The 23643-nt window shown below is 40.5% G+C and overlaps 1 protein-coding gene across 9 annotated transcripts in view; it reads right to left on the minus strand.

Annotated features, from left to right (window-relative positions):
* LIMCH1 (LIM and calponin homology domains 1) overlaps positions 1-23643 on the minus strand; it is a 627082-nt gene that overhangs the window by 268660 nt on the left and 334779 nt on the right. For all 9 annotated transcript variants that reach the window (XM_033946571.1, XM_033946536.1, XM_033946527.1 and 6 more), the window contains one exon: positions 1727-1833. Coding sequence is in view for 8 of the 9 variants with exons in the window: in XM_033946536.1 (XP_033802427.1) it covers positions 1727-1833 (107 nt within the window). In the remaining variant the exon portion in view is untranslated. The remainder of the gene's footprint in view (positions 1-1726; positions 1834-23643) is intronic.

The raw sequence follows: 23643 nt of genomic DNA on the forward strand, positions 1-23643 counted from the left end.
TATTTTATTATTATGACATTATTAGAATGGTGATTTTATGGTGTTTTTCATTATAATTGTGATACTGGGAGTTGGATCTGTTAATGCTTTTATTTCTTTCTCTTCTATCAGAGAGAGCGAATGGGATTAGAACCAGCAATATTAGGGTAGAAGGCTGTAGGTTTAACCAGTGTGCGACACAGTGAGCTAGCAAGTTGCATAGCACTTGTAAAACCAGGTCCTATAGGCATTGTAAAGGAGGTCTACTTCTGAGCATAGTTTGGGCTTCAGATAGACCTGAGTTCTATGGATGGAACTTAGGCACAGATTGGACGTCCTTAATGTGATCTGCTAAATAGCTCCCTGGGTTTTTATTTTTGCTTTATTAAGCTCAAAATACATTTAATAAACAGGGCACATCAAAACAGATATATTGCATGAAAAACCTTCTATTTTTGTGAACAGCAATGCTATTAGAGGAAAAGATCCATTAACTGAAGCACAGCACATGAAAAAAAACAGCCTTAGGTTTCTTGCTAAAAAGCTACCCTTTTTTTCTGACTAAACAGTGCTCCAATCAGCTCATTCTTGAAAGCAAAGAAAGCACATGACAAAAATATATAGCTTGCATACATAACTTCATTTGCAAAAGCTTAAAAACAGAAAAAAAAACAGATACAGACCTTAGCATGGCTTCTACTTCATTGCAAATGGAGGTGTGCAGCTGCACATTGCTGACCTCATTGTGAGATCATCAAGGTGCACCTGAAAGGTAGAATGCCACAATTAAAATATGTGCTGGGATTTAAACCCATGACCTCTGAAAGATTAACACAGGGCTTTTATCTGGTGAGACACAGCTGCTTCCTTTCAGTTGTGGGGGTTCCTACCATGAGAGCTTCGTGATCCTAGCCATGTGAGGGTGAAAATACCTGAGAAGATCATAGCTTAGCAGATCCCTACGCTATCATATCAGATGTGAGGAAGAAAGATATTGATGGAAGCTGCTGTGGATCAATGGGATTTCATTCATCTACATTGTAGGCATAAGATGGACGCCCTAGGTCGCTCAGCGTTATGCAAATGAATCAAAGGATGCCCATATTGAAACCACATCCAGTCCACCCCCATTCCCTTAGGCGTGAGTTTTCGCAATTGACGTCCATGAAATTGTGGAGACGCCTACAAAGTGATGTCCACATTCTTTGGACATCCATGTGCCAATTATTGCTCATTAAGACCTTTAATGGCTCATTAACCACTTAGTTTGGACACCTAAGTTCTGCTCAGCGTTAGACAGGACTTAGGCGCCCTTTAGGCGTCTTTTATAGAATCAGAGCCACAGTGTTCATAAGTACCCTCTCTATGTCCACATATTTTACATTCAACCAAAGGCATTATTCCCATATTACATACTCAAAATAAACTTATATACAGCTGGTGGAGTAATTTAAAATGAACTTTTTGTAGCTGGGCACTTTTTACTAATTTCTTGCCCCCCTCCCCTTCCCAACTATTCCTCTCAGAAATCATCTTGTTTCTCATCCCCAAAATCCTGCAGCCATTTACCTACCATTCCCTGAAACGGGTAGGGTCCAAACATTTTGAAAACCCACATAATCCTCCCAACTCTCAGTGGTCAGTTTAAATGTTTGTTATATTAATCTAGTTCAGATATGATCTAAGTTAGCCTTGAAAACTTAGACAGTAAAATGGGCAGTTGTTTAGTAGCAGAAGGATGACTTACTTGACAGTAACTCGGGCTGATGTATCCTGGAGGTCACTTGGGTCAAAAAGCTGAGAATCTTTAAGACCGAGTTCTTTGCAGCCTCTCAAAAATAAGATGACGTTGTCCTGAAACAAGAATAGCAAACATACATATAAACGCAGCTCTTCTATAATTGAAGATTACTTTTAAGTACATCAGTCTTTCTGCTTCACATACAACTAACTGGACCTTTTCCTCCAATTTAATCTACTAAATTGGACACCGCTTTTAGAAGAAATCATTTATGACGAAAACATGCCACGGTGAGTATGTTAAAGAGCATTTGTTTTTTGTGATCTTTTAGCACAAAAGTTTCGTAGGTGACAATAAGATCTTTCACTTTTTACAGATCTAAATCGGTGCTATAAGAGAAGCCTGTTCTGCCCTGAAGAAGTGGTCTAAATACTGTGAAATGCTGGCTTGGGACACAGGGACTTTGATCTTTAAAGCATAGGATAAGTGTTGGGGGGGAGGTTCAAATTAGATTGCTGATAGGATTTTTTTCTTTATATCCGAGCATTCTCTAAAATAGCTTGACGCTTGTCTCCCTGATGAAAGTATTTTATGCCGATGATGTAGATGGTGGTGGTCGGGCCTTTTGAGTGCTCACCTATAACCTGAGGCTTTTTCTTTCGTCAAAAGGGTGATTTCAGCTTTCTTAGTTGTGAGCAGTATATTTTTGTTATTTAGTTTTTATACACTTTACACATAAACTGTTTTACCTGCAATAGTATAAGAGTGTAAACAGATATGTGACGATATCACACATGCTTTTACAAGGATTGCATGTAGGCATTACTGGGAGTGGCATTCAGGCCAAGCTGGGCAAGAACACATGTAGGTGCACTAGTTGTGACCGTCTTAAAAAATATTTGGGAAGTGTACTTTAATAAAGCCATATTCATGTGCAGGTTGCTTTCCTAAAACAAGCACAATTTTGCCCTTTTTTCCAGGCACCCTGTTATGACACTACATAAGCAGAAAACGCAACATATGTTCCTTTACAGAATAGCAAAAAAACAAGACAAAACTGCAGGGGAATGTACAGGGGTGCAGGAATTTATTCAATGAAAACAACAAAAATCACAAAAACATATGAAATATATAAAACAAATGCATAAGCCACAATAATTATATCCAAAAAACTGGTCCTAATATTGGTGTGGACAGGACCCTGACACGGTCCGTGTTTCGAAGAAACACTTCTTCCTCAGGGGTCCCAAATGGTGGTACGTGGAGTATCAGGAAACCAGATTGGATAAAATAAACAAAATCACAAATGAACAGGTGTGAAAATCTCCTGTCTAAAGCGCTGCACCGTGAAACACAAAGTGCATTTGTTTTATATATGTCATATTTTTATGATTTTTCTTGTTTTCATTGAATAAATTCCTGCACCCTGTACATTCCCCTGCAGTTTGTCTTGGTTTTTTTTGCTTTGCATCTCCACCGCAGTTTTTGCTGGGTTTTTTGTTTTGCCTTTACAGAATAGCTACCCATGTGTTCCCTCACACAGTTATACTTGCTCTGAGACAGCTTACATTTCTACCAGTAATTACAAACATGTATGTGGATTTGGGTACTTTATAAGGTTTGCATATTAATTACCAATCCCACTCCAGCTTTGCCCATTCTCTGTTCCCTGAAATACCTGCATGTACGTCAGATAGAAGTATCCTGTTTTTTTACCTACTTTGATGCAATTATAAGCCAAGATGTATGCCCCCTGGATTCTATATATGATGCCCAAACCCGCTGATGAGATGTGCGTGCATATTAATTGGTTACTACCACTACTACTATCAATTATTTCTAGAGCATTCCCAAGCAGTACAAAGTCACAAAGGAGACAGTCCCTGCTCATATGAGTTTACAATCTAAACAATCAAGACAGACAAGCAGGATGCCAGGGTAGGGGTTACAATTAAGAGGGCATAGTCAAATTGCTGGCTAGGGTGGTGAGCAGAGAGCGGAGTAGGTTTATGAGTTGAAGGCTGTTTCAAAAAGGTGATTAGCAAGTTCTTAACCATCAACTGGGTGGCAACAACCACTGGCATAGCCACCGGGGTGGGGGGCACCTTGGGCCCCCTCCAAACCTGTAGCAGGAGTGGAGGAGTAGCCTAATAGTAAGTACTGCAGTCACAGAACCTGGGAAACTGGTTTCAATTCCCACTGCAGCTTGTGACCCTGAGCAAGTCACTTAACCCGCCACTGCCCCAGGTACAAAATAAATATCTGTATATATGCAAACCACTTTTGTTGTAACCACAGAAAGGTAGTATATCATCAAGTCCCTTCCCTTTTTCTCTATCCTCATCCCCTTTAACACCACGTTAAATGGCTGGCAGGGATACTGAAGCTTTGCCAGCCAAAGAAATTCAGTGCCCAAACTACCATCCTCCCCTCCTCCTTGTGCTGCTTCTGTAATGCAAACGTTGGCAGCAAGCCTCCAGCCACCGATGCTGGGACTGCTCCACATTCAATTCACGCAAGAGATTAACATGCTCGGAGTGTCTTAAGAGTCTACACGCTGGTGGACCTTCTACATTACAGAAGCAACGCAAGGAGAAGGGGGAGTATGGTAGTTTGGGCACTGAATTTATTTGGCTGGCGGAGCTTCAACATCCCCACCAGCAAAGGTACTTTTAACACATGTGGAGGGAGGGGGTAGGGGAGAGGAGGAGGAGGAAATGCACTGCTGCCCCTCAAGTTCACTATTGGACCCCTGCTAACAGCCAATTATTAATATTAATTGTCACTAATTGAAACGTGCATGTGCATCTGGCTCCACGCTATTCTATAAAGCAGGGCATCTAACGTCCATAGTATATATCTCAAAAGGGGGCATGGGCATGTCAGTGGCATTCCAAAACACTTCCTGTATAGCTATATAATACTAGGTAAGCACGCCTAACTTGGGCGCTAGCATTTACACTAGGTTTCTGCAGGTGTAATTCTGGTGCATTAAATTTGTCTCAGGAATCAGTACTAAGTGCAATTCTATAAAGGGTGTGTGCCCTTTTATAGAATTGAGTCGATTTTTCCAGTACTGAATTCTGAGTACCATTTATAGAATTCCCTCCTTTACATGCACCACTTTGAACATGTAAAATTGCTGTTCTACGCGCTTACTTCATTCATAAAATTACCCCAAATACTTTTTAACCTGTACTGCATATTTCAAACCATTTTATCACATTTTAGCCTATTTGGCTCAATGCATCTAAAATTTGGTGCATATAAATATTTTTGCAGGAAATTTTCAATGACAACCAATAAATATTCTAAAATTTAAAATCCTCACACAAAACAAACCAGCGAAACTGACAACATGCAGAAGCCCCGCATCTCTCATCAAAATCTTTTAAAAATGAAGAGGTTGATATTCAGCAGTAGAAAGTTAACAGGATAGGAGTGGCCCATACACAGTTAATTCTAGCTGAGTGGGTCCATCACAGTTAACCACTTAACAAGAGAGTATCGCTGATATCTGCTCTGACTGCCTCAAAACTTTCCAGTTAGTGCTGGGACAGACTGGGGACAGAGCTAAGAAGTTTCCTGGACACCACAGATACCTGGTTACCTGGTTAATTATCCAAGCAAATTTAGCCAAGTAAAAGACCATCCTAATTTGCCCGAATAGCTGTCTAAATATTTGCAGTACCCAGAAATCATCCGGTGGCTACCAACCTGCTTTTCAATGGCCTTCCTCTAAGCCATCTTTCTCTCCTTCAGTCTGTTCAGAACTTTGCTACTTGTCTCACATTCCACCAATGTTGCTATGTCCACACAACCCCTTTCCTCAAGTCACTTCATTGGATATCCATTTCTGCATACAGTTCAAACTCCTCTTACAAGTGTATTCACTCCGCAGGTCTCCAGTATCTCTCCTCTCTCCCTATACTCCTCCTCAGGAACTCTGCTCATTGGGCAAGTCTCTCTTATCTGTATCTTTCTCCTCTATGGCCAACTCCATACTCCGACCCTTCTACTTTGCTGAACCATATGCCTGGAACAAACTGCCCGACTCGGTACGTCAAGCTACGTCTCTGGCAGTGTTCAAGTCCATGCTCAAAGCTCACTTCTTTGAAGCTGCTTTCAATTCCTAACTCCAACCCAACTGCTATCTGTCTTATCATTTTCTCTCTAACTCCCCTACTTAAGCATTTTGTACAGATGCACCTTTTTGTCTCAAACCAAAAAGAATTGGCCCCAAGGAATCCACAGAGAAAAGAGTCCAAGAGAAACAAAAAAAAACACTGTGGAGTGACGATGATCCTGAAATGGACTTTAATGATAGAATCAAAGTTCCAAATATACAATAAAATAATCCACATAAAAAATAGTAAATAATCCACATACAATCAAAAGGTCTTAGTCCGCTAGTAGCGCAGGACCCAACACGGTCTGCGTTGCAAAAAGATGTCTTCAAAGGTCCCTAAGAGTCCTATGATGATGAATACATGGAAAATTTTAGGTTCTGAGCAGCAGAGATATGCCCAACAAGGAACCACTCCCCGGCCCAATTCCAGGTCAGCTCCAATCCCGCGGAGTGCTGTTTGGATGCCCCAAGCTGTCACGCTGACTCTGACGCAGACTCTTCCTTTTTGTCTGTCATGACTAGATTGTAAGCTCTGTTGAGCAGGGACTGTCTCTTCTATGTTTTTGGTGTGCAGCACTACATATGCCTGGTAGCACTATAGAAATGATATGTAATAGTAATAGGAGTCAGAAATTCAGCATCAATACTGATGCAGAAGCTGGTGCTGAAAATCAGCATCTAGAACAGCCCAAGGCACCCAGCACTTAAAAAAATACTGTCACAGGCTCAATCTCAAGGGGTTAACTTTTAAACAGCTTCTCTCAAGTTGTTATGTTTCATCCAAGGCAGCATACAAACCACAGCATGAACAATTTTCTGTGGCTATTAGGATGGCTTCCATAGCATTATCATATTTGTTTAATTAACCCTTACCCCTTTTTCAATAAGGGTCACCTCCAAAACAATATATAGAATAGAGAAGAACTCCACAGAACTAAGTTGTCCATACATATCAATAAGAGGGAAAAGGCACACTGTCTTGGGAACCATTGATGACTTATTGTAAAGACTGATCTTATTAATGTTCATTTATTATACACATCCAGGGTGGGAGGGCAGGTTGGGATTTATAAGGTTATTTTTTAAAAGTCATAACATTATTGATAGGCTTTGAAGAATTAAGTTTATAGAGCATTAAAGGGATGGGAGGGTTAAAATGTTCATTTAGGTATACTTGTTAGTATAAAGTGCTTTTATTGTATTATTTTATATATGTTTTTTGTTAATGCACTATGATTGGTTTTGTGGGGGTTTTTTTCTTTGTATAATATTTTTATTAGCGATTGCAACACAGAGTGTACAGAAAACCAACATTACAAGGGCACAAGGCCACATTTTTAAAATGAATAAAGTTTTGTTGTTGTTTTTTAAAACACCCAAAAAACAGTTTTTGTCTCCTTTCAATCCAAACTTTAAGTTTTTAATTACAGCTTAAAGCATGAAACGCTACCACTATTAATAAAAAATAAAACCATTTAAAAAAATGAAAACGTGAACAAATTGGACTAGCCCTGAAGTGCTACGGCATGAGACCCTGCCATCTGGATTCTCATTTATTTAGATCAGAGAATGCACTGAAGACTATGCACTCAGGCTCAGCGAGAGGGGGCAGTGTGGTATATCATTCTCCAGCATCTGGGGGCCAATGATTTAGATATGCACCCTCTAAATAAGTCCCTGTGTTCGGGGGGGGGGATTTTTGATGGGGTTTTTTTTTTTTACTTTCCAGCTCCTTCTCCAGCGCTACCTTCGGGTTAGCGCCTGCAGGCCATGGCACTAAGGAGGGGAACACACTAAGGTATCCCCCACTGTGACTTCTGCCAAGTGCCAACCAGCACTGAGCCTTCTTCAAACATTTCACCTTCTGCAATGGTAAAGCAATGTGGTCACACGTCCAAAGTTTTTCAAAACTCACTGAGGCAGAAAACACACAAGACAGTCAGATGAAATTACAAATGAAGCAGCTTGGCTTGTAGGACCACAATACAAGTGAAGCTACAAAGGTATAGAAATTATAGCACCGCAATGGAAAAAAATGAATTAATTGCAGGTCTTGTGCTGCCCAGTCTAGGGTTACCAGATGGCTCCAGAAAAAGGAGGACGGATTGAGACATCCAGGTTTTACTTCCATTGACAGCAATGGAAGTAAGGAGGACAGATTGAGACATTTAGGTTTCATTTCCACTGAAAGCAATGGAAGTAAAACCCGGATGTCTCAATCCGTCCTCCTTTTACTGGAGCCATCTGGTAACCCTAGCCAAGTCACTATAAACATCTTAAGACTTTCTTTTTTTAATTTTCATTTTGGGAATCATGAGAACAACCACATACTGTGCATTAACTGCACAGCAGGTACAAACACAACACAAGCCTGGGGAGAGCAATCTGTATATTATTTCTCATTTATCTTAACTCATCATTGCCCATATGTATTAAAACCTTAAAAAAACAAAACACCTAACTGGTAAGGCAAGCCTTCTCTTTGTGAAACCCCTTTTATGAAATATTTGTTTAATCCATACCATTCTGTGATCAACTTTAACACATAGGGCTCCTTTTATCAAGGCGCGCTACGGAGGTTAGCGCGTCGGACATTTCATCACGCACTAACCACCGTGGCAGCCTAAAATCCTAACGCCTCGTCAATGGAGGCGTTAGGTACTAGCGCGGCAGGCAGTTTGTAAAAGGGCCCTATAGTTCACTGCATAAAAGAGGTTTAAGTCAATTGAACATTAATGAGCTGCTGAATGCAAAATCAACTGAAAGCTGCTCATTAATACAGTTTTGCAAACGGTCCTGAGAAGGTGCATTTCAGGGTCATTTTCACAAAAAATATACAGCATATATCTTGATGAAGTGTTGCTATATTTTCCAAGACAGCACTGGAGCTCTCCTTCAAGTGTTGGCAGAAAATCTTAAAAGGGTCACATGGCCTCAGTGACAAGCTCCATCCACCATGGTAGGCCAGCAAATCTCTGGTGAGCCAAGGGGTACCCACCACCACCACCCACTGATTTGTGACCACAAACCACCAATAAAAGTTTCCCTAGAGATAAGCACCACCCCTTAAAAATTCCCTTTGTGGCCTTACACTCTTCTCCTTCCCCAGCTGGAGCTTCCCACAAAGTTGTTCCTCATCAATAAGGAACAGAAGCAATCCTCATTCACTTCAGTCTCATTGACCCCATCTTGAAAAAAATAACACCAGCTGCTACTTTGTGCTGCACACATGGTGATGTATGAAAAAAGAATAGTGTGTGTTCCAGCTGTATACAGTTTAATAACTCAATACGCGGGTCTGGCTTACGACATCAAGATCTATGGATGACCATCCAGTGTTTGAATTAAGTATAAACCTCTCAAGGGTTAAGCCATGCGGTTTAGGTGATTTACGTCTGATTGTAACTATGAAATGAAGAATTCAAGTCTGAAATCTGACTCTCCAGCGCAAACAGCAAGTAGTGGGAACATCAAACCACGCAGAAGAATAAGTAGTAGAGAAAAGAAGAGTCAGTCCGTCTTTTGCTTGGAGAACATGACAGTTCACTTGAGTACTCTAATTCCATTTCTCTCTGGTGTTACTAAAGACTGGAAGAGCATTCTCGAATACCACAGGGAATCCTGGATCAGACACGTTGGGAGAGACCTTTTATTCAGTGAGAAGTTCTACAGAGAGCTCATAGATAGCCTGAGAGACATGTTTTTGTTTCCAATTAGGGAACCTTGTACACAGACGCATGACTATAAGACCTGAGAAAGAGAGCTCATGGAAAACTGCCGACAGCAAGGCGACAGTTGGAATTACTGCTAATGAGGTTTATCGATGCATTTGTCCCTCTAGCACTAAGATTAGACGAGTCCTAAATTGCAAAACTGTGTTGGATGGTTTCTGGGTTAGCTAATCTAAAGACAAGATAGTTACGGTCAGACTCTAGGTGGAGATAAGATTTTTCTTTTATGTTTGCTTTTGGTACTGTGCTTCAAGGACTGGAGGATCAGACCTTTAACAAGTACAATGTTCACACGAGCCTGCCCTAAGTGCTTTTATCTATGAAACCAGCTTGAAACGTATCCCTGTAATGGCCTCTCAGACAATCCATCACAAAAGCAAGGAATCCTATTATCCTACAAATAATAAACAGTATGAGGTGGTATCCATTAAACTGAAATGGAAACAGATTTTAGAACATTCAGAAAGAGGAATGGTGAACTTAGGAAGCATTTGGAAAATAGAAATTGTTATGGCAAGAACAATGAATATATTTAAACAGAAAAATGACCAAGGTTAGGAGTTAAAAGGGTGACGGGACATCAGCACGCTAGACATCAGCGCGCCAACATTGGAGCGCAGACACCAGCGCAACACAGAAAAATTTACTTTTAAAGAGCTCCGACGGGGGGTTCCCCACTTTACTTCATACTCTTCATGCTGCCGTTGGGGGGAGGTGTGCAACCCCCCACATTATAGGAAAAACTGAACTTTTTCCTAAAAAATCAGAAAAAGTTCAGTTTTCTCTATAATGTGGGGGGATGCAACCCCCAACTCCCCCCAACGGCAGCGAGAAGAGTATGAAGTAAACTGGGGGGTTCCCCACTCATACCCCGCGTTGGAGCTCTCTAAAAGTAAGTTTTCCTGCGGCGCGCTGGTGTCTTGTGCCAAATTGTCTGCGCTCCAATGTCGGTGCACTGATGTCTCGCGCGCGAATGACTATGAGCCGTTAAAAGAGATCAGCAGGCGTGATAATGAAATTAGATCCCTGGAAACAGAATTCATTTAGAGACTTGAGGAGATCGCCATTTCTTAATTTGGGAAGGAATTGTTTTCACCATTTCAAAATTTGCAAATGATAGAGCTTTAACTGGAGGAGTGAGGTTCTCTGGTTTGGCATAAAGAGAAAGATTTTAGGCAGTTAAAATGCTGAATTAAAATGCACTTCAACCAAATATATGAACTACTTATAGCCAAATCTAAAAGCAGGTATATGAATGTATTTTACAAAAACACTTTAAAACAAAGACTAGCCTTAGTCCCTTTCCAGAAGATGGAGCAGTTAGTCTCCTAATAAAGACCCAAGGGATGCACAGTTCATATGTTTCATGCAGGAAGTGAATGGCTATGTCTCCATATAAAGTCATGTGAAAAAATTAGGACACCTCATGAAATATTCAGTTCTTTTTAAAAAAAATAATCTTTATTGAATTTTCAAACTACAATTATGCATGCAAATAATTCATGTACATATAATATTACAAGAAAAGCACAATAAACTTATAGATATTAATAAGCAATTATTTTCCCCCACCCTCCCACCTAGTAATCAAGAAAATAAATACCCACAAGAAACTACCAAACATCCAGAAATTTCCTATAACTTCCCTGCTGTATAGCCATCAAATGTTCCATTTTAAAAGTATAACAAAGAGATTCCCATAATTTTCCTGCTCAGCTGCGCAATCTGGGCTCTTTGCAACTATTTTGAAAACATCTGAAAACTTGGCTATTTTCAAAGTTGTAAATTTCGCTCCTCTCCATACTATACCAAATCCACATTGTATTTGTTCTCTTTTCTAATTTTTGTTAACCGTGCCAAGCTCTACTGTTATTAAGAAGATGTAGTATGTAAGCCTAAGGTTTAGCTTAATTTAGTCTAAGATGGCATCTAACTGAGGAGCACATACTGACCCTCACTGTCGGTGTTTGGACCCATCGGGTGGTCCAGAGGTATGGCGGGCAGGAGCGAGCTTTCAGTGCTCATGCCCAGCAGCTAACCCAGTTGGTCGCTGCCGTGAGTTCCAGCTTCAGCCACTGAGTGGTACTGAGCAGGAGCTAAGCAGCTTCCTGAATCGCTCCTGTGAATTCTCACGAGAATTTGCAAGGAGCCATTCAGGAAGCCGCTTAGCATCGAGCAGCAGCGCCAAAGCGTGCTCCTACTCAGTACCGCTCAGCAGCTGAAGCTGGAACGCGTGGCAGCGACCAACCGGGTTAGCTGTGGGACAGGAACACTGAAAGCTCGCTTCTGCCCACTATGCCTCTGGACCACCAGGGATTCCAGCGGCAGAGGAGGTACGATAGGCAAGGAGGGGGACAGGGTGGAGAGGGAGGGAGGAAAGGAGGCTGTGTGCAGTGCCTGGCAGGGAGGGGGATGGGTGCAGCGCCTGACAGAGGAGGGATGGAAGGAGGCTGGGTGCGGAGCCTGACAGGGGAGGGAGGGGGCACTGGGTGTTGATCCTAGCAGTGCAGAGCTCTCGAGTCAACCATTTTTCCTCCTTTGGGGGGGGGGAATGGGGGTCTCGACTTATATTCGGATCGACTACCCATGCTTGGAATAAATTACCCAAGTTTGTCCGTCAATCCCTTTCCCTTCCCGTGTTTAAAAGCAGACTGAAAACTCACCTTTTTGATATAGCCTTCAATCCTTAACCCTACTCCTCTGCTCTCCAACCCAGCCAGCTGATTAACCGTTCCCCTTAACTGTATCCATGAAATCCTGTTTGTCTTGGCTGTTTAGATTGTAAGCTCTTTCGAGCAGGGAATGTTTTCTGCGTGTGTGCGTCTGGTAGCGCTATAGAAATAATAGTAGTAGTAGACTTATATTTGAGTATATATGGTAAACATTTTATTTTTTTAAAAATCCAGTTTAAATAAAATATCCAATTTTTTACATTTATTTTTAAATCATTGATTTTTATCCTCTCTGCTTAAAATTAACAATGAGTATCTTAAACGAGAGAGAGGAGGTAAAAAGTCCTGTCTTCAGAAGAAATAGGAGTTCTGGTTAAGGTGCACAGAAGGAATCTGCAACTCCACATAGCAATTCTGAGTGTGAAGAGGAATACTGTATATAGATTTATACAGCTAATGAAATCAGGCACTAGTGCATTGCTACAAGAACAGGAAGAAAGGAGCTGTATTAAAAAGGCAGGGCACTGAAAAAGAGGAGCTATATCTATACTGGGGATCACTTAAAGTCAATAAGAAAACCGTCACAGAAGAATAAAGATACTCTGACTGAGTACATGAGAGATGTAAATACAAGAGTACACATTTCTTACCACACCATATTGTTTTTGTAAAAGGCTTATTACATTTTAAAAAACCTACTGAAACACAATCTGTGTGCGAAGGATATTTTGTGTGTCCAAGTGATTGTACTTGAAGGGTCTAAAAGCTGTTCCCCTGCTCAAAAACAAATCATATTTAGTGCCTCTCCCTTTTACACTGAGGAAAAAGAAAGGAATTACACCACAAAATGGATGTGATGAGAAAGTAACATTAGAAAGGAGACACAGAAAAGGATAAATGGCAACCAGAATTCATAGCAAACAGCACGCATCTAGTGAGATAATTAAATTTGCTGATGACGCAAAGTTGTTAAATTCCAAGAGGATTGTGAAAGAGGACCTTGTGATACTGGGAGTCAAAATGGCAGGTGACGTTTAATGTAAGCAACTGGAAAGTGATACATGTGGGAAAGAGGAACCTGATGTAGGGTTCCACGTTAGGAGTCACTGCCCAGGAAAAGGATTTAGGTGTCATTGTTGAGGTTATATTGAAATCCTCAGCTCAAATAGAATGTTAGGAATTATCAGGAAAGGAATGGAAAACAAAGATGAAAATTTTATAATGCCCTTGTATCTCAAAACCAAAATAGCGGAATTAGAAATGGTAGGGAGAAGGGTAAAGAAAATGATAAAAGGGTTGGAATGACTTCCCTACGAGGAAAGTCTAAAGAAGCTAGGGCTCTTCAGCTTGGAGAAGAGACAGCTCAGGGATGTTATGATAGAGGTCTACTCTGTAAAATACTGAGTGGAGTAGAAAAGGTAGATGTGAATTGCTTGTTCACTCTTTCCAAAAATACTAGGACTAGGAGGGCATGCAATGAAGCTACTAAGTAGTAGATTTAAAAAAAAAAACCCAAAAAAAACAGAGAAAATATTTCTTCACACAATGTGTAATTAAACTCTGGAATTTGGTGCCGGAGAATTTGGTGAAATAGGTAAGCTTAGCGGGGTTTTAAAAAAGCTTGGATAATTTCCTAAAAGAGAAGTCCATAGCCATGATTGAAATGGCTTGGGGAAATCCACTGCTTATTCTTATGATAAGCAACATAAAATCTGTTTTACTACTTGGGATCTAGCTAGGTGCTTGGGACTTGCGTTGACCACTCTTGAAAACAGGATGCTGGGCTTGATGGACCTTCGGTCTGTCCCAGTATAGCAATTCTTATGTTATGTTATGTAATTTTCAGGACAGGAAAAGAAAGAAGGGAAGCAGAAATGTGTGTCAATAGTCTAACTTAGACCAAATGACCTAGCTAGAAAACAGGTTAGAATAACAAGGTTTAAAGAAGTCAGGCTTCCAAGAAAACAATGGGATCACGAGTGGTGGTTGTAAAAATAAAAAGCAATTATGCAACATCACCAGATTTCCAAGAAGGATGGTGTGACCTATATGGGGGGACACCATTCAAAAACCTTAATTTCCAAGAGCTTGGGGAGGCAGAATAGCTTTTTTTTTTTTACTACAATATCACTAAACTTGGTGGCTGTAGGGATGATGGAAAATTCATCTGGTTACTGACTTTCTAGGCTAGAGATCATCATTTTGACAGATTCTGGACATGCATTGGGACAGATGTAAAAGCAGTGATCAGAAATATAATAGGAGGGGGGGCAAGGAATCGGTACTGGACTACATAAAAAAATTTTGGTGCACACATAGCTAAAATTAATGATGTAGCATTTAGACTGACTGGATGGACCATCTTTATCTACCATCATTTGCTCTATTTTTGTTTAGATCAAATCAATTTTATTGATGACAAACCACAACCAAACCAGTCCAAAACCACACTGTAAAAACACAGAACCTATGGAACATGTGAAAAATAGGAAACAGCTAAATGGCAGTCATGATATATTAACAACGTAAGGTACCCTCTCATCCTGCAGCACCTCCCCAACTCCCCCCATCAATTGCAGTGAAGAAAAATAACCAAATAGAACAGCAGGTAAAAAGTCCCCAAGCCCAAGAACCAGTATGAAGGAAATAACTGCCCTGAATAATCCCCACCCCCATCCCCCAAGTATAAAGAAACCAGCATGCTCTATTTTTGTTTAATTAGAGGGTCTTCCATCAAGAAGAGTGGCCTTTCTGTGGCACTATTATATAAACAACAGTACAAAATTCTATTAGACGTATAAGTCCTGGGGAAACTTTGATTCTTTATGAATCAATGCTAGTCCTAGGTGGTCTTAAAAGCTTACATATCCTCTAATTAAATCTTATTTAACTCCAATAGCATTATAATCTGCAAAGAATCCATCAGAAAACAAGCGTATGCAATGTCATTAATGAAAATTCTGAAACTGAGTACAGAAAATTCATGAGTAGTCATCCAAAGGAAAAAAAGAAAAAGAAACAAAACCTATACTCCATACGATACTAGCTCACAAACGATGGCGATCCCAGGAGAGTATAGGAAAGAAAGGGAGAAGAGAAAAATTGTGCTCCCTAAACTCACAAAAAACCTAAAAGATAGAGTCTTAATAACCAAGGAAAGTCTATATTAGATGCTGATGACAGGGGGATTAGTAGCTCCTGCTTCCAGTTTCTGAGCAGTTATATGAGTTGGTTCAAAAATAAAAATATGTTTCACAGATTGAAAGCTAGTTATAAATTTAAGAAAAATGCATACATCCACCACAGAACCCCTATGTCAATTAAGAGGAATTGACCCAAACTCCAGAATCCCCTAGACCCACTTATCTACCACCCTAATAGCCCTTATGGCTGCAGGAGCCACTTATATGCCAGTACAAAAGGGTTTTGGGGGTGTATAAGGAGTGCACATGTTTCAGTATCAATGCAGGGATTACAGGGGCTTATGGGCATGGGGGCCTCCTCTCCATGGGTCCCTAACCCACCCCCAAGACGGCTTAAGATGCCTCTGTGCAGGACGACTAGGCTTTTCTATGCCAGGCTGCCAGGTGATGATGGTCTGGAGGCTGAATTTTAAAAGTGGGATTACGATTTTTATGGGGTGGGGGGGGGGTCGGTGATCACTGGGGCACTGTGTGAGAGTCTGTATCATGTGTCTGCAGTGCTTATCTGGTGACTTTAGGTGGGTTTTTGTGACTTAGACCATGTTTTAAATGGTCTACGTTACAACATCCAAGTTCCGTCGATCCTGTGCTATATAACTTTCGGTTATAAGTCTAAGCCTGCCCACGTCCTGCCCAAATCCCACCCTTGACACTCCTCCTGAAACGCTCTTTTTAGCTATGGTCATTCAGCGGCACTATGAAGGCCTAGGTCGTTTAGAAATACATCCAAAACCCGGTTTGATTATCGGCACTTGGACATCTTTCGTTTATGATCATCCAAGTGCCGACTTAGGCCGGTTTTTGGATGTTTTTCTCTTTCGATTATGAGCCCCATAGTATAGAGGGAAGATTACTCAGGTCACGGTTCAGACCTTCCATGAAGTATTTTTTTCGCATTTCTTTAGAAGACACCAAGGATAATTATGGAAAATTAAACACCCATAAATGATTATAGACTTTCAGACTTAGAACTTATCATAATACAATAATGTGCAATGGCTGATTGCTCAACATGATCAATATTAGTATTATACTGCACCATTTCTGAAGACTGATGCTCTACTTCAGTATTTCTCAACACACAATACGCGTACCCACTTGTTGAGGGTACAGAGCATGGCCGCTACTGATAATATTCCCTGCCCGCCCGTCGAAGCTGCACTGCCACTGCTGGGGATCCCTCCTTGATGCCCACCCCACCTACTGAAGCCACTGCCAAGGATCCCTGTCCGCTCCCCCCCTCCTCCTTCCTGATAGCAACCCACAGGGCTTCTCTCCTAAGTCAGAGCTGAAGTCATGGGAAAGCCTTCTGGGTCAGCGGGAGGGTGCAGGGGAGGTTCCCAGTTACTTCCTTGCCATACTTGCTCTTTCTGCCTTCAGTGACTTGTTGGGGGAACGCGCAGCTGGCAGCGGTTCATAAGCTGTACGTAGCAGACCCAGAAACCTTCTCTCTGAAATCAGAGCTGATGTTGGGAAAACTTGTGGGTCAGGCACGTGCAGCGTGTGAATCGCTGTCTGCATGTCCCCCAACAAGCCACTGAAGGCAGATGGAATGAGTGCAATTCGAACAAGGGGACACGATCTTTCTGGGACAATGGGAGAAAGGAGGGGGGAAAGGAGCATGTTGGGGCATTGGAAGGGCACGATTCTGGGACAATAGCTGGAAGGCAGGGAGGGGAGGGGCATGAACTCGACTCAGAAGAAAGGGAGATGGCATGAATATGGGACACAGATGGGAGAGAGGAAGGGGGCATTAAGTTGGGATATAGTAGGGAGGAAATAGAAAGGGAGAATTGTTGGGCATGAGTGTGTGAGTGAGAGGGAAAGCAATGGTGGCATATGGGAAAATGAAGAAAAGAATATTGGGAAGAGAGAGAGAGAGGAGAGAAGTAAAGATGCAAGGGGATGAGAGGGAGAAATGCTGGATATGGTGGTGGAGAGGGAACAGAGGGACAGATTGAAGAGGATGCAAGAGGAAGGAATATTGGGCATAGTGATGGAGAGAGAGATGTGGTATGGTGCTGGATAGGGGTGATAGGAAAAATGGGCAAGGGGCTGGTGGGCAGTGGTGAAAAATGCTGCACATGATCCAGGAGATGAGAGAGGGAGAAATGTTGGACTCATGGAGGAACAGAGAGAGATGTTGGTTGGGGAAGGGAATGAGGTCTGGAGGAGAGGAAGTGTGCAGGAGGCAGAAAGAAAGAAATATTTGATGCACAGATGGAAGTGCAACCAGAGACTCATGAAATCACCAGACAATAAAGGTAGGAAAAATGATTTTATTTTCAATTTAGTGATTGAAATGTGTCCATTTTTGAGAATTTGTATCCGTCTATATTTTGCACTATATTTTTCTGTTTTTCTATAGTTGTTACTGAGATGATATTGCATATTTTAAAAGCATCTGCCTTGACTTCTTTGAAAAAAAACCTGAATATAAATGATAATTAACATTTTCTCTGAATACAGTGTACTTTGGATTTGTTTGTTTTTATTTTGTGGTTACCTTTATGTATTAAGATTATATTGTGTGGATATGAAAAATGGATGGAAGAAATTGCATTGCAATTAGTACTATTATTATGGGGGTGTGGGTGGGGTCTGGGGCAGAGCTTGGGCGGGGGTACTCTGTTGATATTTCTTAGACATAGGGGGTTACTTGGCTTGAAGAAGTTGAGAAACACTGGTGTAAAGTTTAATGTACCATTTTCACATAACCACTTTCACTTTGTTGTTGATAGGTTGTGGATTGGGGAAGGAGAATGGGGAAAACCAATGAAGTTACAGAGAAGTCGAGACAAATGGCATAAAAAGCAAACCAAAAAATTTAATCACCGTCATCTGATTTTATCTGCTGTGCAATCTATACCCCAAGGATCATTTATAGCTAGCCAAGTTTTGAATACCTTTGTTAAAATGTTGTTTTGTTTATTTTTCTGCAGACCGTTTCTGTATTTCATGGCTGCTAAGAGCTGTGTACAATAGGGCATGTGCAATACATTATAAACATGTGCAATACATTATAAACATATGAATTATCAGTAAAATTCTTATAAATAATCTAAGAGAACATAAAGATTACATTATTTAATCTAAACTTGAGAAGAAAAATCTCTAGAACATATGAACAGATATTCTTATAGATATAGCTTATATAAAAATTCCTAATATGCATATATATATATAAAAAGTTTTTTGTGTGTGCTCAGAAACAGGGATGTGTCAGACAAAAACGTAGCCAGGTTTGATGTCAGGAGGAACAGACCTTTTCTAAAGGTGCCGGTGTGAGCTGCAGGCCCAATCTGTATAGGCGCCAATTCATTCAAAATCCATTTGGGGGAGCTGTTCCCTTTGCACCCCACCAAGATACACCTCTGTTGGCATTATAATGTGTAACACACAACCATCTCTCATATTTTTAATCAATGACCATGACCATTGTACAGTTTCTTTAAAAAAAAAAAAAGTGAAATGCTAGCGTTTTGCGAGTCCTTGTTTAAGCACTATTATTGTTGTTGCTGGATTGCAGCTTTTGAAATTGGCTTGTAATATTGTGTCACTTATTTTGTGGAGCTTTTGAAAATTGATTTGACCAGTCTCCGTGAAGCAGCTAGGGCAAAGCATGTTATATGTCAGGTACTTTTCACAATTAAAAAATTGCAATGTGATTTGTACTTACTGCATTTCTGATGTTGATGTGGATTGAAAATTGAACCTAATATTCATGTGGATTGAGAACTGGGTTTGGACTGCAACCAAAATTATTATCGGGCGATGGTGCACCCGCATCTGGAGTACTACGTCCAATATTGGTCGCCGTACCTTAAGAAGGATATGGCGTTACTCGAGAGGGTTCAGAGGAGAGCAACACGTCTGATAAAAGGTATGGAAAACCTTTCATATGCTGAGAGATTGGAGAAGCTGGGTCTCTTTTCCCTGGAGAAGAGGAGACTTAGAGGGGATATGATAGAGACTTACAAGATCATGAAGGGCATAGAGAGAGTGGAGAGGGACAGATTCTTCAAACTTTCGAATAATAAAAGAACAAGAGGGCATTCAGAAAAGTTGAAAGGGGACAGATTCAAAACGAATGCTAGGAAGTTCTTCTTTACCCAACGTGTGGTGGACACCTGGAATGCGCTTCCAGAGGACGTAATAGGGCAGAGTACTGTACTGGGGTTTAAGAAAGGATTGGACAATTTTCTGCTGGAAAAGGGGATAGAGGGGTATAGATAGAGGATTACTGCACAGGTCCTGGACCTGTTGGGCCGCCGCTTGAGTGGACTGCTGGGCATGATGGACCTCAGGTCTGACCTAGCGGATGCATTGCTTATGTTCTTATTACACCATTACTCACAAACACTTCACATTTCCATCAGATAAATGTTGATTTTTGAAAACTAATATAGTAGACCAGTATTATATTGATTATATTTCACTTTGTGATTTCTTTTTTGTTAAAAACAAACAAACTGTAAAATGGACATGTTTCAGCTCTATTTTTTAAATTGTTATCTACTCTGAACTGAAAGGTATGTGGCAGAATATAAAATAAAAATGATATATTATTGTTCTGTATTGCTTAAAGCACCAAATCATAATTCATATAAGTTCAAGCTGTCTTAGAAATTTAACTAAGGAAAGGATTTTTTTTTTAAATCATGTGAGTTATGGAAAATAATATTTTTAAAGGAAAAAATTACTCAGTAGCAGTCAAAGCTCCTGAAAAAATTAACATCTGCATGCAGGGATATAAAGAAGGAAAGGAATTAAGAATGTTTCTTCTGTTGGTATGAATTGTTTAAGTAAAAAATGCTACTCAGTTTTTAATCACCAGGCAGAGCACTTGAAAAGGAACAGAGTACAAGCCAGCTGGCCTGCACACAAAATGCCTTGTAAACATAGCTGCTATTAATGTGACTGAATACTTTTCTATGTTTTCTATCTTATGTTTTCTGCCTTATGTTTTCTTTGTCCACTGTCAAATTAATCCAAATTAACTTTCTTTTAAAGCCAATAAATAGAGACAATTTGCAGAGCTTAGGCCTGTAACTTTATCATTGGCAAGAGCAAAGGCTGGAGGAGGGTGTACTATGTGAGATTAGGTATGAAGCTACAGGGGTTGAATGCTGCCAAGCTATGTCTGTAGCAGTGATACTGAGCTGGGAGCCACCATAAAGCTGCCTGCAGTCACAGGCCTGTCTGAGCTCCTCATCTCATCCAGCCGTGCTCAAATGGACCAGCAGCAGACTACCCATAACTAGCAAGACGGGGCTCATTCCTTCACAGTACATGACCTCTGACATAACAACAAACTCCTTCACTGCTTTTCCAGTGAAACATCTTGCTCCCTCTTGGCACAAAATATATTTTGATACTCAAACTCCAGATTTCATAAACAGTAAAAGGGAAAAAATAAAACAAAATGAAAACAAAACTTTCTAACCTTCCTGTGACATGATATCACTTGGAACTCACCACTTTTCTGTTTCTATGCTGTTACAAAGTATACAAACAGAAAATGCAAAGATCATACCTCCTAGTAGTTTTAACCTGTAGCTCCTGTGAGGTAGCACCAGCAGCTCCATTTTAAGCATGTTTGTTGGTGTTTAGTAAAGAGGAGCCCTGACAAGTCAATATTTGGATGCCTATATGCCTTTGTATAACAACTTATGGAACCTCTATATGTAGAGGCCTTGTAAACTAGGTCATAAGACACAACTTTAGAGACCTCTTATCTTATGTTAGGATTATATGGAGGAACCAAAGAGAAGGATCAACATTCTCTTGAACACGCTCATCTCTTGAACAGGTCCACCTAAGGCAGTAATATAGAAGAGAACAATAGGAAAGCAAGCATAGGAAGGAGTAAATCATATTATACAAAACACTACCCCCAAGAAAGGGCCAGAACAGTGAAGTCCATGAGATTGTACACAGTTTCCTGAGAAATCTACTGGTTTTCAGTTAGAGTTTTAGAGAGGAGAGAATGAATAATAGGTGTTTCCAGTCTCTTGGCCTGGGGGAGTCACCAGAAAGGTAAACAAAGTTGTCTCTAGTTCTAAGCTCATTGGTAGTAGAAGTAGATGACTCAGAGGAGTGTGATTAGCTTTTATGAATGAAATCTGTGAAAAAGAGTAAAAAGAAGAAAGCTATCAATGAAGGATCCGTGCGTCTGGTGGATTCCAAAGGAGAAGAGGAATGCAGATGAAGAGACTCAAGTTTTAGAGTAAAGAATTTCACAGGAACGAAGTTTCTCCTCATCCTGTTTCCATCCTTGCAGGCGCTGTCCGCATCTCTGTCCCATCCCTACAGACTGCATCCCATCTATGTCCTCCACCCCATCCCCATGGACTGTCACAAACCTCAAACTCTTGATTTTATATTTAAATCTGATTTTGATACAACCTTCCCAAAGATTCAGGTGTCTATGTTTCTACATCATCTAGGAAGATAACTGGACTGTCTTTCAAACATGAATGTAGAAGAAACATGGCAGACAAAGGCCAAATGGCCCATCTAGTCTACCCATCTGCAGTAACCATTATCTCTTTCTCTGAGAGATCTTACGTGCCTATCCCTCTTGAATTCAGACACAGTCTCTGTCTCCACCACTTCTTCTGGGAGACTGTTCCATGAATCTACCACCCTTTCTGTAAAAAAATACTGTATTTCCTTAGATGACTTCATCCTATGCCCTCTCATTCCAGAGCTTTCTTTCAAATGAAAGGTCATTGGAAACTTCAAAATGGTAGCATTCCTAATGGGTCTCCAAGGGAGTTTTACCAAGTGTCCCTGTTATCTCTGCCTTTAGGCAGCAAGAACATAAAGATGCACTACCAAAGGCGGGACTGGCCACAGCAGAGCAAATTTTCTGTGAGAAGAAATGACAAGTGGGATCTCTGAGAGAAAGAGATAATAGTTACTGTGGATGGGCAGACTAGATGGGCCATTTGGCCTTTATCTGCTATCATGTTTCTATCAAATGGGTACCACTGGTGGACCCCCAAAAGGTACCAATGTTATCACTGCACATCAAATTGGGCCTAATGAAACAATTTGTCAGGGCTTTAGATAAGGAATCAGCAGCTTTCAAGTACCTTCAAGCCATCTTCTTTAATCTGGCAAAGGTCAAAGCTGGTGTCTTAATTGAACCACAGATAAAGAAGATCGTGGAGTACAAGGAATTTCCCAAGAGTTAACTTGGAAGGAGAAAGCAGCTTGGAATTGCTTTGTCGCAGTGGTTTGGGGCTTCAAATCACAAGGCTGAAAACTACGTGGAGTTGGTTGAAAATCTGGTGAAGAACTAGAGTAAAATGGGCTGTAGGATGTCTCTCAAAATCCATGGGCTTGATGCTCATCTTGAGACATTCAAGAAGAACATGGGAGATACTCAGAAGAGCAAGTATATACTAGACTTCGAACGTCGCTATCAAGAATAATATAAGGAGAATATGATGGGAGATTATATCTGGGGGCTGATTCGTGAAAGTGACTTACAATATAATCGCAAATCTCGAATAACTACTCACTTCTAAATCTTCTGTGGTCATTTTTGTAAAACTTCAATATAAATACGTTAATTGTGATTCATAATTTGCTTTTTATGACTTTATAACAATGAAAAGATGAAAATTCTGCATTTTTATGTTTTAAATAGGTAAATTGCAAAATCTGACTATCCTGGTCACATAAGCAATATTTTATAGAAATAACAGACATTTTCTATACTTTTAGGCATGTGCAATTAGGAAATTACACTTACTGTCCAGGAACAAAAAAAGTGTAACAAAGTGGAATCACTGTACTGGAACAAACAGTATGCAAAGCTGTCTCTCACAGATTCATTCTATTAAGAAGAAATTATTAATACACAGATATGTGGCTAAACTGAAGAACATGCTAAAAGTAATGGCTTAAATCACTATTTTGGGGTAAGAATGCTGCCTGTACCAACTAGGTGTTAAAGCTGACATTTCTCTGGTGCCAGTAACCCAAGGCATCTAAGGTCAGTCTGAGTTTTGCATTGTATCTGTGCCAGAGAACTGGAGTTTATATCCGGTTTAGCATGCAGTAATCCTGGATCTGGCTGCAATCACTGGCCTTTATATCTGCTGTTTCACTGCTGGCTGTAAGATGGGTTTTGCATGATTTTTGAAGATTTATTTCATTATTTTTCAGTCCTATT

Source organism: Geotrypetes seraphini, chromosome 1, assembly GCF_902459505.1.
Source record: "Geotrypetes seraphini chromosome 1, aGeoSer1.1, whole genome shotgun sequence".
NCBI classification, from domain to species: domain Eukaryota; kingdom Metazoa; phylum Chordata; class Amphibia; order Gymnophiona; family Dermophiidae; genus Geotrypetes; species Geotrypetes seraphini.